General features: G+C 42.8%; 1 protein-coding gene across 1 annotated transcript; it reads right to left on the minus strand.

Moving 5' to 3' along the window:
- Positions 1-7,097: 7,097 nt before the first annotated feature.
- On the minus strand, positions 7,098-12,623 carry LOC104459848 (calcium/calmodulin-dependent protein kinase type II subunit gamma; the record flags this gene model as incomplete). Its single annotated transcript, XM_010079205.1, has 4 exons — positions 7,098-7,679; positions 10,604-10,849; positions 11,956-12,050; positions 12,548-12,623. Coding segments are annotated over 3 exons (404 nt in total), but the record flags the coding sequence as incomplete, so codon positions are not given.
- Positions 12,624-14,701: the final 2,078 nt, after the last annotated feature.

Below are 14,701 nucleotides of genomic sequence, written 5' to 3' on the forward strand. Positions count from 1 at the left end.
AATGGGGCCACATCCTGGCACAGCACTGCTTCCCAGCCCTCCGTCTGAGAACTGCCGGGGCCGTGTGGATCACTCCCAGGCAACCCTCAAAAGAAGCAACACGAAATATAAAGTTGCTGTACAGAGACCTATTCCTCTATTTAAAAGTTGAAAAAGCTTGAAAGTCACTGCTTTCAGACTCATTTATACAGGGCTTTTCATCTTCAGCCGATCAGTTTGTACCTGAAGCACTGACCATGCTTCTGCAAGCCTGTAGAGCCCGAGTTAGCAAGTGAATTAAATGACCAAAGTAAAGCAGACAAAGCTATGAACAATCATGTCTTAGTATGGTTCAAATGCCTGTTCTGCTGCTGGCTGACAGCACCCCAACCTCAGCAGAGGCTGATGAGGCAGCTGCTCCCACCACCTGCACCAGGCTGCGGTCCCAGCACACCAGGTCTGTGCACTGCCAAAATAGCCAGCAGCACATATTTGAACAAGTGATTGCATTTCTGTTGAATTAACCCAAACACGTACCACAGCGCTTATGTCAGATTAAATATAATTCCCCTGCCTGCAGACAGCCTGAAGACAGCGTGGCAGCAGCAGGTGATACCCAATCTACGACAGACCTTGCACTTTCCAGAACAGCTGAGCACATCTGAGCCAGCGGAGGGAATCTGTGGCAGTTCAGCACTGTCATGTGCTCATAGCATTTATAATCCAGTACTACATTCAGTGAAACTGGATTTACTGTTTTAAACCACATTTTGATATTCTGATATAAAGATGTTTTTGGTAGTTCCCCTCCCTCCCCCAGTCCAACGAATCTCAGGGTACAGAGCAAGGGGAATCACTGACAGGAGTGTATGTTGTATACTACAGTACACTATACAGGTGCAACAATATTGGCTTAAAATTCCATTTAAATCTGCAGTGGAAGAAACCACCTCAAAAATGCCCCATCTCTCCAAACTCCTCCTCCCTCCTCAAGCCACCAGAGCAGAATCCACCTGCCTTCCTTCTCAAGTCACCACAGCACAACTGTCAATCCCTCTGTCATCTTTGTCTTTCTAGCTACCTCATATGTAGCTTCCTCTACTCACTTGCAATTGTTGTGGTTTAAGGCCACCCGCAACTCAACACCACGCAGCCTCTCACTCTCTCCTCCCCTCCAGTGGGATGGGGAGGAGAATTGGAAGAAAAGGTAAAAACCTTGTGGGTTGAGGCAAAGACAGGGAGGGTTCACTCACCACTTATGGTCACAGGCAAGAAACAGACTCGACTTCGGGAAAACACAAAACCAATCTAGTTTGTTAACAATCAGAGCCTGCACAGGTGGCTGGATGGACCAGCTGGGCCAGGCCCTTCCCAGGGCTCTCTGCTGATCCATGCACTGTACAGCCCTGGCCAGAGTCAGGTCCAGCCTGGAGCTGCAGAAACTTCCAGCAGCTTCTCACAGGGACCATCTCTGTAATGCTCCCCCTTCCCCACCCCGGCCCACCACCAGAACAGACTTTCAGCCAGCGGAACTTACAGCAGATTCTCACAGGGGCCATCTCTGTAGTCCCTCTCCTGCTACCAAAAAACCCATCACACAAAACCACAACAGCAAGGCACCTTTAAATCCATCTTGCATCTCCATGCTTCTCCCCAAAGCAAAGCACTCTGAGTCCTCAACTTTATTACTCCCTGTCCATCTTCCCGGCTATCACATTGCTCTGTGCCTTGCTCACGTAGCACATGCTATCCCGGCTAACATCACATTTCTCTGAAGCAACTTCTTCTCAAGCTTACATAAACAAACAATCCTGTCCTGGATATTCCGAAAAATCCTGAGTTATAATGAATATTTCTATTTTCGCACGTCTATTGATGATTTAATGGGTCAGGAAGCCTGTTTCTTCCAAAAAAGGTCAAAGTATAATGCTGTATAAAAGATTAAACATGTTACTGTTCATGTGTTTACTCAATGAAGTATTTCCAATAGGTATAGAAGACTTTTACTGATATTATAACAGATTAGGTGGTGTTCAAACTTGCTGACTTACGATATTTAAAATAATTTCAGCATTAACACTATTTTGGAATGAACAAGGTTAAAATCTGTTTACAATGCTTAAAAACATTTAAGACTATCTCAAAGTGTGGGCCTTTTTTATATAGGAAAAATATGACAAAGCCAAAGCAATGAATGTCAGATGACATAAGGAGAACATAACCTCCTTGTATAAGTACTTTTCTCAGTTTGTTTTGAACTTCTAAACATGTAGTAAGAAACAAACAAATAAATAATTGCTTTCTGGAACTGGAACAACCATGCAGCAGTGGCACAGCTGTAACTACTGATATAACCTATAGGATGTTCCAATGAAAACAAGACCTCTGAAGCACAGCCCTGATGCCATTTTTGTAGGCTATCCTCTGTTAGTATGAACACTACACTTTTCCACAGAAATATTAAGGAGAAATAAATCACGACGAGACAGTATTTCATTCCAACAAGAACTGTCCAAATCCCAGCTCTGCTAATATGCAGCCACAGAATGCACTAGCGAAGAGGTTTTCTGTGAATAAATGTCATCCTGCCCATCCATTTATGGATAACTATGGTGAATAAAATTATCTAAGTTGCCACAGGTTAGGGACAACCACCTTTCCCTCTCCCCCATCCATCTGTGCTTTAGAGGACTCCACAGCGGCATAAGGAACTTTCAGACTGAGATTTTATTGAATTAATTAATTGCATCCTTTCACTGGGGCCTGGTTGTCTTAAAACCCATAAGCATGTGCATCTTTATTTTCTAATACTTGTTAAGTATAGAAGAAATTGTGTGGTAAAAATTCTTTATAATACTACACACCAACCGGTAAATTCCTATTGCTTACTGGCAGGCAGGGTATTCTTGCAGGTGGTAAGTTCTCAGGCAGAAGTATCTCAAGGGAAAAATTCATAACCCTCCACTCAAGCCACTTTAAGTGCCCCCAAGGAGCACCTTTCCCAACTCTAAAATAAATTTATACTAAACCCAAATAAACAGGCATTCCAGGTGCATTAGTCTGCACTCCCAAACCTTTCAAATTCTCAGGGGGGGAAAAAAAAGCCATCTGTGATGTGTAGCAGCAATACCACCCAGCTGCTCTGCATCACCGGTCATTAGTCTCTTCCAGCGGTTTCTACCAGAGGTCAGTCTGATTATCTGCATGGACAAATAGGGAAGCTGAAGTGCAGAGCGCACAAGTGGCTTGTCTGCAGTCACCCTGCAGAGCCACAGCAAAAGCAGATCACAAACCTCCTGATTGCTAGCCAAATACTTTGCCAATTTGTCTACAAGTTACATGTAAGTTAAAGATAACAGTTTTCATTAAAAAAAAGGAAAGGTTATCGACACTTAAGGTCTAGTTCTGCTCATGCTTCTCCCCACATCTCATACATACCATAGTATAAAAGCATCCTGCCAGACTTTGTGCCACTAGCCCAGCAAGTGAGAGCAGACCAATCCTAGTTTAAAGGGAAATCTGATTTGGGCACAAATAAAAGCTACCATCAAGCATAGGCCTCCCACAGAGTAATCAACCTATGTGTACAAGCATGCACGTGCATATATTGGGAGAGAGGGAAGGAACTTAAAACGCCACATTCAGACACTGCTCTTGGGTAGGGAGGTGGCAAAATGCCATCCAATAGGATAAGCAGATTTTAACTAGATACGGCATACTGGAAAAGAAATTTCTGTGAATATCGCTGCTTGATAGCTCAATACTGCAGCTATCACGTTGCAGACAAGTACCATTCCCAACCTCTGCTGTCAGCTAAAACGTAAGACAGGGACCCTTTCTGGACCAGATTCTACCCCATTTTTTCACTGCCCCTGCCCATGACTGACTAGTGGAGCACTTGCAATTGGTAAAGGCACATACAGTACAGCTTAAATGGAACACCATCACATTTAAAAACGTACTTAAATCACACACATACACAGGAACCCTCTGAATACCCTCATATATATGCTGCATAAGTATTCTTGAGGTAAGCATTAGTCTGACTATTGTGCTTTCTGTAAGTGTTTAAATTACTCTTATCCTGGTTAAAAGAGCTACTAAGAACATGTGAAATCATCACTAACTTTATGGGTATCTTCTTAGTGCATATCAGATCATACCGCAACATCTCTTCCAAGATCATTAAGATATGATTAACTGCTTCAGGAGAGACATTACCTGATGAATGATGCTGCCTTGGATGGTCGCAGAACCTCTCTTTGCTACCGTAATGGCAGGCACTCTCTCTCCTGGCCATGAACAGATTGTCTTCAGTCTCAGTGAAGTGGGCTGTAAAAAACTCTTACCTTTTCCCTTTAAACACGAAGGACAATTTTCCGCCTGTTTCATCAGGCAGCAAAAGCAATAATCTCTTTAAGGAGCAGCAACTGACACCTATTTACTAGGTAATTGCTGCAGTTAAAGGGGATTAAGCACGCTGAACTCTCTCTGGGTGATAAGGCAACACCACCCCCTCCCAGCTGCACTGGGGAAGAGCTCAGGGGAGGGGGGGCCAGCCAAGCCTGCCAAACCCGGGGCACAAATGGCAGCTAGAGCCCCCCAGGCTCCGCTGCAGGATCACTGCTGGCCGCCTGCCCCTGAGAGAGCAGTGTGAACGGTACGAGGTGGGAAATAAAAAGAAAAATGCCAAAGCAGCGAAGGCCTGAGTGGCACAAAATCTATCCAGGGCAGCATAAATGAAATGCTAATAACAAGAGGCAGTATAGAAACAAAACAGGCTACATCCAACCAACTTCTAGCTTCTGTTGGGAAGTCATGCTTATGCTGCTAGACCAGGCAAATTTGTACAGGTGAGTGGTTTGATCTGTGCCTCCACAGGAGCATCCCATCTAGGACACAAAATACACTATCTCACAAATTTAAGAGCTGCCACCAGCATGTTTACATCAGGCAAACCTAACGGCTTCTCGAACAAGGAGTCTGAAATATTGGTGAGGAAAACAAAGACTAAGAAAAGTAAGAGCATAGGCTTGGCAAAGGTTAGGCTATCAGGAACAGAAGCAACATGTCTCTATTATCCCCTGGTCTGTCAGGGAAATGCCATAAATGTTATTTTAACAGGTTCTGTTGTCCCTTTGTTTTTATTAACACTGTTTTTTTTGTTTTGTTTTACATATGGTATCACTTACCTTTTTTCCTTTTTAAATATGGCATTTTAAAATCACATGATTTACTGACACAAAAAAACTCCCCTGCAGGTTCCCAGATGTGTCAATTCCACATTGTCCCATGGTTGAAGAGAAAAATGTGACACTTAAAACTTTGCACTGTTTAAATGTTATTTTATTAAATATCTTCAGTTCAAGGTTTCATTGTAACAAAGCTATGAAGGTTCTACCAACATTCAAACAAACACTAGCTAACTTTAATTATTTCTATATCATGCAAAAATTCTGCATCAAATGCCTTCCATTTCCTGTTTAAAATGTGATATTTATAATATATATTATATAGATGCTTATATTAGCCCCATAAGAGAACATTAAGAATGCTAAAGGTGTACAGCTGTGTTTGATAATGGCCATACCAAGCTAAGGTTCTCATTAACTTAAAAGGAAACAAAACAAACAAAAAAACTCAAAAGAGAGTTTGTCTCCAAGACTGTGCAAAACAAAAAAATCCAAGTTCTGTTCTTTTTAAATTTTCTCTGAAAGATGCAGATACTTAATACCGAGGGTTTTCTTTTTAATTATTAATAATCATCAGGTAAAGAGACAAGGAATATCAGACTTAAAGAAGGCATGCATAATGTCTTGTATTTATCATTTTTAAATGCCATAATTGTAATCTCCTGTTTGCTCTCTCTTTGTGGCTTTAAAAAAATATCTGAATAAAATATCAAGGCTTTTCGCTTTTTCACTCCACTCTCTGGCTTAGTGCTGTCTTAAAAATGTTTTGAAATAATAAAATCTAGTGTTTGCCCCCATGGGTTCAATCCCCACAGTCCTCCCTGGTGTGGTGGTGGGAGGAAGAAAAGGGTATTTTCTCAGACAAACCTGGGAAATGTGGATGGTCTTTTCCTTCATCAGGGGTTAGCTCATCTAATCCTGGTGTGGGACAGCGCCTCCCTAGCAAAGGGAGCAGAGAGCTATCTGTTGCAAAGAGACAGCTCCTGTTTGTGCAACAGCATTTTCTGCATTCTGTTAAATAACGATTAAAATTCCAAACTGGCTTTCTTCTCTTCTGTAGTCTGCAAAGCAGTTGCCTCACACTTAGTAGTCTGTCAATGAAATCACTTTAACTCCCTCAAAGATCCAAAAAATTATTAGGGGTAGACAGAAATTCAGGTAAAAGCCCATCCCAACTTCTGCAAGTGATACCTTCTCTTGGTCAAGATGAATCCTATTGGATTCGCCAGAAAGGCCATTTTCTTGTTGGGGCTAGACTCCCTCCTTGGTAATGTCAGCCAACACTTCCACATTCCCCACCCGATGAATAAAGGAAATGGACTCCTTTTCCAGCAAAGAAAAGAAAGGAAGATGAATTGGCCCAAAGGACAAACACCAGATCACATGTGCTAATTCCCTTTCCCCTCTGCTTCATGAGGTATCCTCTAACACCCAGAGGTAACACAGGAAGGTGGCCTGGAGTCCTTCGGCTAGTTTTTTAGGTTCTGATCTGATAGTTTTCTGTGTTACAACATCACTGTAAAAAATAGAAAAATTATCCAAATAAACACTAGGAAACATGACACTTACAAACATCAGATGGGTTAGTGGTGAGGAGAAGCACCTGGCTGGGGCTGCTGGCTCCCCCTGCTATTTTACTCGGAGACCAAACAAATCAAACAGGAGGCCAGGTAACCCCTTTAATTCTATGGGTGCATATATTTCAGTATAAAAAACACACGCTATTTATGCCTCATATAGGAGTGTATGTGCAAGTCTTCATGAAGAATATATCACTAAGTTTTTTGTTTGCTTCCTAAAGGAACATGTGTTCTGCAGCACTGTGGATCCCAACTATGCTACTAGAAAGGAAAAAAAAAAAAAAAAAAAAGAAAATCCCATACATGTACATTCTTCCTCTAAAATCTCTGCTCTTAATGCAATGCTTTTTTCTGTTTTGTTAAATTAAATAAGCTGGCTTCAAACCTCCATGTTTGGCCAGGTAGTGGCTGTTTCTAAAACCAGTATCTCTGAAGAGCAAGCTTCCATTTAAGTTATATTCACTTAAACCCATTTTTTTAATCCCTACTTCCACCTTTAGTTTTAAATCAACATCCCATCTTGGTTTGGTTTTTTTTTCTTAAAAAAAAAAAATAAAGGTCTATTTTGGGATCCAGCAGCTGAGCAACCAGCTTTCCATAGCGTTCTTGCTGTGCAGAAATCGAAGAAGAAACTCAGGCTGAAGTCAGTCTGCCAGGCAACAGGAAGAGAAGTGCCTCCTCTCTCTTGAACCCCAGTCTTCACACTGGCTCCTCTGGGGTCTCCTCGCCACCTCTCACTGACTGAAGTTGCAGCACAGCCTGAATGCGATGTTAACTTCCACCATGGCTTTGTGGAGCACAGTTTAGCCATCCGCTGCTCAAGCTGCCTCCTTATTTGCTCTCCCTCTCTCTTTCTCTCTCCTTCACTTTTGCTTTCCCCCTCACTTCATTTCTGAAAGATGTTCCAGCTGCTGCCGTTTTCTTAGCCCTGGGGGAAGGGGCATGTTGGATAATCTGTCATTTATTTAGCATTATTCCTGTTTTTTATTATTTTATACAAACAACATGTCTTTTTTTTTTAAGATTTAAAAAACACCTTCATACAGCAGAAACAGACACGATGGATCCATGGGAAACAACAGAAAGGCAGCGCCTGGAGCATCAGATGCATGCAGGGTTTCGTGCATTTGGCTGCTGCCTGTTTGTAATTTGTATTTATTTTTTTAACGTCAAAACAGACATGACCGTTGCTGTCACTCAGGCACTCCAGAGCTGCTTGCTGAGAAGATATTACCCTCCAGCTGAGTATCTCCACAGGTTGCTGCAGTTAGGAAGAGGTAGTGTCCACCCAGAAAGGACAGGGGAGAACAGGATGGAAGATGGAAGGAAATAAAGCCAAACATTAGCTGTACACAATTAATAAAACACATTTTCTACAGGCTAATTATTTGGTGCAGGCAGAAACCCTTCCTAACACAACACTGACTAGGGCTCATGAGGAGAGCCCTGAAGGCAAGAGGCACACGCTTTCCCTTCCAGGTGGCTGAGTGTGGCAATGAAAATGAACTACTTGCTAAAATTAACTACTTGCTCCATTGGAGGACACCTGGGCCCACTATCTAATAGTGACATGTCCCAGAAATTGAAGAAGTTTCTCAAGGGGTGATCAAAGGCTCTGGTTCTAAGGAACAGTTTCTGCCTCACTTTCAACTGGCTTTTGCCTTGAACTGAAAAATCCTTTTTTTTTTTTTTTTTTTTAAGTCTTCAGTAATTTTGTCTCTGAATGTTCTTAGCAGTTAAAGAAACATATGAGCTTTCCTGCAGTTTTGCTAAATTGTAGCCCTAGTGACTGCTTTTAGCAAAAGCTCCTCTTGGCTAATCTTCTTGTGTCAAATTACTGGATTTATTTTGATCAGTTTCAACTTTGGGTTTTTTTCATGTTTGTTTAGCATTGTCCTGCCATGAAAGTGCAGCCAAAATCTTCTTTCTACCATTTCTTAGTTTGCAAATCTTTGTCACAAACTCTCTTACTCTCTTATTAGTCTTGTCCCTTCTCAGTTCCTCCTCTCTCCTTACACGGAAGTCCTCTGATTGACCTCAAACTTCCTTTACGGCTGCAGTTTCCTTTTAGGATGACTTACCCAAAACTGAATTCTGCCTCCCAGGTGAAAACAAACCCCTGATTTCTATTTAAGCATTCTTACTCATCTCATTCCTTCTTCATACTTACCCTTCACTGCACATGGGCCAACTCTACTCCAAAATGATTCAGTGTGTTCAGATGGGGGCTGCCCATGCTGACCCCACTCTTAATTGCACGTGGTTACACCTCCTTCAGAACCCAGAAATGCATGCAAATATTTCAACTTCAGTTTAGTTTATAGGGTTTTTTAAAAATATTGTTTTAACCAACATGTTGTGGTTTGGAAATGGCTTCTGCTCTGCAGTTTTCAGAAACCTTCCAGCACATAATTTTGGAGGAGGTGCAACATTTCAGCATCCAAGTCAATGAAACATACCTCTTCTGTAGCACCTAAGACTCTCCATTCCTAAGCTTCCTCAGCACTGCTAGGCATAGCCACTGAGCCATATCGATCTTTAATTTAACAATTTCTTCTGCATCTTTTTTGGGCTAAATCCAGGACAGGAGTCTCCCTCAATATCTCTGTGATGAAAACTCATGGAGGTAAGTTATTTTTTCTTTCCCTGCAAAGGCTTTATCCTTCTCATTGCCTTACTCCCTGGAAATTCAGCTGATTGTCCAGCTCTCTTGAAAGATTCCCTGCTCTGGTGCCTCCAACTGGCTTCTGCTTTTTAAATTCCATCTGTGACCTCTGCAGTTTGCTTGCGATAGTTCACATTCCTTTCCATTGCCTTCAGTAGGGTTGAATCCCTCATAACACAACTGCTCTTGGCTTAGCCCCAAGTAGTATACAAGACTCGGACTCAAACAGTAACTACACTTGAGTGCCTCATCCTCAAAGGACCACATTTAAAAAAGCTTGTCTCCCGTGTATAGATGTTTTTTTGTGTTTGCTCTTAAATAGAAAATCTTCAGTAAAAAGGTCCTATGATTAGGAAACTTAGATCTTTAAAATGAATGTGACATACACTTCAGCATAAAGCAAAAGGAGGCAGAAAGACTTTGTACATCTAACTAAAAGAAAGCAGTAAGGCAATAAACAAGAATGCCTAACTGCTGCAGAAGTAAATGGATCTGCTGTCCTGCAGGAGGATGGAACACTTGTTTCTTCATGTCAAATTTTATAATCAAAGTCTCCAGTGCTGAATTGTGGCAAGCTAATTGAGGCATATTTTAAATCCTCTGATATTATTATTTGTTTAGATTTTTTTTTCTCTCTGAGTTTTCTCAACATTGTACACTAAATATCTTCTGCTAATCCGAAAATCAGTAGTAAAATTTATATGAATAAATCTTTACCCTTATGTCACAGAAATTGTTCTGTATAGACTTCACAATAACCCCTCTAGAATATGACGTTCTCATCAAAAAAGTTATCTGAAATCATCAGCATGTAAAGGTAGATCCCTGACAGCTGGGAAACAGCAAACCTGTGCACAGAGTGAGACACTCTTCCTCTCTGCTCTGGATTAACACTCTGAGCACAGAGCTGAGTACCTGGGAGGAAGCACTGCTGCTACAAGGGTAGCTATGATCAGGAACAACTGTCTGGCACATGACTCCAGTTTGTCAGACGAGGCAGATAATCCTACTTAGTCCAGGGGACAGGGCTTAGAAAAAGGAACACCAACTGATCAGCCGAAGTTTTTATCCTGCAGACAACTAAAAATGGTTCTCTCAGAGACAGCTAAACAGCCTTGAATACTGAATTCCCACATACAGCAGCCTTAGCTGCGTGCATGTTATACTCCTTCCCTGACAGTCCGTACCCGTATTTGATCCTCACTGGAGAGGTGCTGCAGGAGCTCCAGAGCAGTGGTAGTGGACATTCAGCCACTTGCCATCTCGGCGGTGCCAGACGCGGGTCTCTTCAGACTGCGTGGTGCGGGGCCGGCCTTGGCCATCGATGTACTGTGTCAGGCGGATGTACGCGATGCAGGCAGCATCTTCACCAATTACATGGACATGGGGGTTCAGGATGGTGGTGTGTATTGGCTTGCTGTTCTTCGACAGTACTGGCAAAACATGCAAAACCATCAGCTTAATTTTACTACTAAGAGGGAATAGCCCCCTCCATCCTCCAACCTCTTTTGTATTCTGCTCACCTTCCACTGGATTCTGGGATACAATAAAAACTGCTCCTGCAATTTTCCAGGCAAAATCCAAGCAATTCTTTCCCCTATCACCTGTTCTTCTTAGAAATGGCGCACTTATTATTGCCTAGAATCCCTTGGCCCCTTTGCTCCCACTTCTGCAAAGTACACTTGCCTCTTTTTCAACCTCAGTGCTGCTGTTTCTTCAGTTACAAGAAAAGATCTTTTAATTACAGAATATTGTTGCAAAAGAGTCAATAATCAGGAACTCTTTAAGCTGGGCCTGCATTAAATATGAACAAGCCTCAGAGAACTGTAAAAATCACTCCAGCAGGCTTTTAAGCGAGATGGAGTCTCTGCATACTTAGAGCACTAGGAATTGCCTATACTAAGGACCTTGACCTAACCCCCAAAATAAAACAAATTGAACAGCTCAGGATTTAAATTTCAGTTATCTCATCCTGTGGAGACATCCAGGAAGGGAAGCTAGTATAAATGGTAGCATTTCTCCCAACTCTTTTTCCTGTCCCAGGCTGACAAGGTGACCCTTCTATCCACGTAATGGGTTCATTAGGTGTTAAGAGATCTGAAACCATCCAGGGAAAACTCAAAGCGAAGGCATGACTGATTTGTGCATAACTATCTTTATGTCTGGCCACTCACCATGTCTACCCCAAACATACAGGTTGTTTCCATCAAAATACACTAATTTTTTTCATTCCCATGTCAGTAGGAAATCCGGTGCCTCAAACTTTTAAAGCTCCTGCAGTCCATGCTTACCAAATATTTGCACCAGGCAAATCGTATGCCTACAGTGAAGGGATCTGGGGGTTAGAATTGAAATTGTTGCTGAAAAAGGCTTTTGAGAGAAAGCATGCTGGCTTTTACGAATGCATCATAAACCATGCACAATCAAGTTCTTGCTGGTTCTGGTAGACAGTTAAAACAAGGGCAATTTTCCGCCCAAAATGCAGCATAAAGGAAGATTAGAGAGAAAGCTGTTGGCGTTACCAAATCTACCCACTCACAGTTATCAAAGTAAAACTTATGGAAATCCATTCCTTCAACCAGGTTCCCCAGTGCTTCAGGTTCGAATGAGGTCAAGCCAGGATCACAGATTTTTCTGCAAAGAAAAGCACCACAGCCTTAGAGTCTGCATTTAAGCCCAAGGGCTATTTACACAATGAATCACTGGTACAGCATTTGACTCACACTCTGTGTCCACCTAACTATTTCCCTACTCCAAGTAGTAAGGTCCTGGAGGACTCAGTCCTACTGCAACAACACAGAGTTGGTGCTAGTTGGCATTTCACATAAAACAAGCTTCTAGGTTTCTGGCTTTTCTTTTATTCTTTCTGCCCATCTCACTGCCCTCCCTCTTACTTTTCTTACAAAGCCAGGACATTTTCCTTTTGTCACTCCTGTTGCTGTTTGGTACCTGATTTCTACTTGATGTTCATTTAGAGAGCTCTACCATAGCCCTACTCCTAACTGATGGCCGCTAAAAAGCCTAAGACTTTTTACCATACCTGACTGCATGACAGCTCCTCATACCCAGGAGCCAGAACATCACTTGCACACAACCTGATAAACAACCTGTCAGAAGACATCTGTACTTACGTATAAGCCTCAAAGTCTCCATTGTTGATGGCTTCTATCAGCTGCTCTGTTATCTTAATGATCTCTTGCTTACGCACTGCAAACAAGAAGAGCAATTTAACTGTGCATAAGACTTGAATGGGAATACGGGGCTAGTGGGTGCTTCCTACAAGCAATTTGCGGAGCACTGTTAGTCTAGACCTCATAGGATGCTGCTCCCCGCATTCTGGAGATATGCAGTAATGACAGTCATCCACATGAGAGTAGGGAGGCAGTGGTATGAAAGGGGAATGGTGATCCCATAATGCAGGGAGAAAGGAAATAAAGATGTCATATTCTTTTTTTTTCTTCTAGGAAGGCACCAGAGGTGTCTCGTGAATGACAGCCTGAGGTGCTTCTGGGGAGTCTTACCAATGAATGGCAGTGAACCTAGGAATATGAAGCACTTGTCTGGCATTTTAAGATGTGGAAACCCTTCACTACAGCAGTCATATACAAATGGCCACCATACAGATCAAGCCAATTGGAAAAGTCTCCCAACAACTTGCCTGTCACCATCACCAATACCTCAGCTATTACAAATGCTGCAAACAAGCAACTGGGACATTAGGGATGACTTCTGCAAGCCAGAAAGACAACTGCAGCAGGATGGATGGGTTGGATGAACAGGACCTAGCTATATGCTAGTGCACACTCCACTCCTCAGGCAGTTAGCTTCTGTCAATCTCTACAGCACAATTCTTTTCAGCACTCTGACAGCACTGCCATTAACCCAACCCAGCAGACTGGACTTCCAAGATGAGTGAAGATGGGGGCTAGCTGTCTACTGGTATTTGGCCCCTCTCTGGCCAGCACCTCTGTGCTCTCTTCTCTTGGTTTCCCACAGCCAATTGCCCAGGCCCCATCCCCTCTGAGGTGTTCCATCACCCATGCTGATCTCAAGAGTTCTTAACACTCACAAAGTTTGGGTCAGCTCTGTTGAATAACACAATTCTAGTTGTATGACTATATGTGCACCATATATATGCCTGACCGTATATTGACACACCCTCACACCTCTTCAGCCTTCCCCACATTTTCCCTGTAGGTAGAATACCCTTCACATTATACAAGCATTTAGGAGGTGCTCTTGTATTATCGTCAATGTTAGCAAATAATGTACAATTTCTACCACCAGAAGTGGAATTTATCTGCCCTTAGGCTTTTAAAATGTAGGTGTCTGAAATGGAACCAGATACCTGACTGTTCCTTCTTTAGGCCCTGAAAGAAACAGGCACTCTGGAAGGCTCCCCTGAAGCATCTCAGATGCCTGTCATTAGGGGAATGGTGTTTAAATCCAATGTACCATCTTTAGAGGTCCAAGTCAGTGAAGCTGAATTCCACTCTAAATGCCAGAAGATGCTAGTCTGAACTGCCCTCCCCTGTTGACTTTCATCCACATGTGCATCCCATCCCAACATTGATAAGTGCAGATGAAGAGCAACAAGATGATAATCTCACTGGCTATGAAAGCTGTCTGCACCCACTCTGGAAATCAGTTAAGAGAATTACACTACCTAGCCAACCACAGAAATATCTCATAGGGGACAACTGGCTCATTATAGTAAGGAAGCTGGTTTTGCTACTCAGGCTACATGTCGGAAGAGGTATACAGGGAATGGATCAAAATGACATAGGGAGCTATGTCTATTATGAAAAGTGTCCTTACAAGCAAGTCATCATCTGGAATTCCTTCTGCATGAAGCAGGGCTACTTGTTGGACCTCCCTCCCACGCAGAGCACACACCAATGTGTTCAATGTCCAGAAGATGGAACCCATGGGAAAGGCTCCATTCGGGATGAGTGAGAAAATCCACAGACCACAGCCACCATGTGCTGGCTCCTCTCAAGGAGATTTGCATCCCCTTCCCAAGTGTCACTATGCAGCAGCATCGACCCTATCCTTCAACACAAGTCCATTCCATCAGACTGTGCTCATCTTCTTGCTTTTCTACATGTCCCAAGCTACAATCAGCACACAGGAGGTGATCCTTTTTTTCCAGAGGACAGAGAGCCCCGGGATGTCACAGGGGAAGGCATTTGCGCCCGTCATTCCTGATGAATCCACAGGGCCTCGTCACTCACACCACAGAGAGGCACAAGAGGGAGGCAGGCATGCACCAGCACGAAGACAGC

This window comes from Pterocles gutturalis, unplaced genomic scaffold (genome assembly GCF_000699245.1).
Source record: "Pterocles gutturalis isolate BGI_N339 unplaced genomic scaffold, ASM69924v1 scaffold43003, whole genome shotgun sequence".
NCBI lineage: Eukaryota > Metazoa > Chordata > Aves > Pterocliformes > Pteroclidae > Pterocles > Pterocles gutturalis.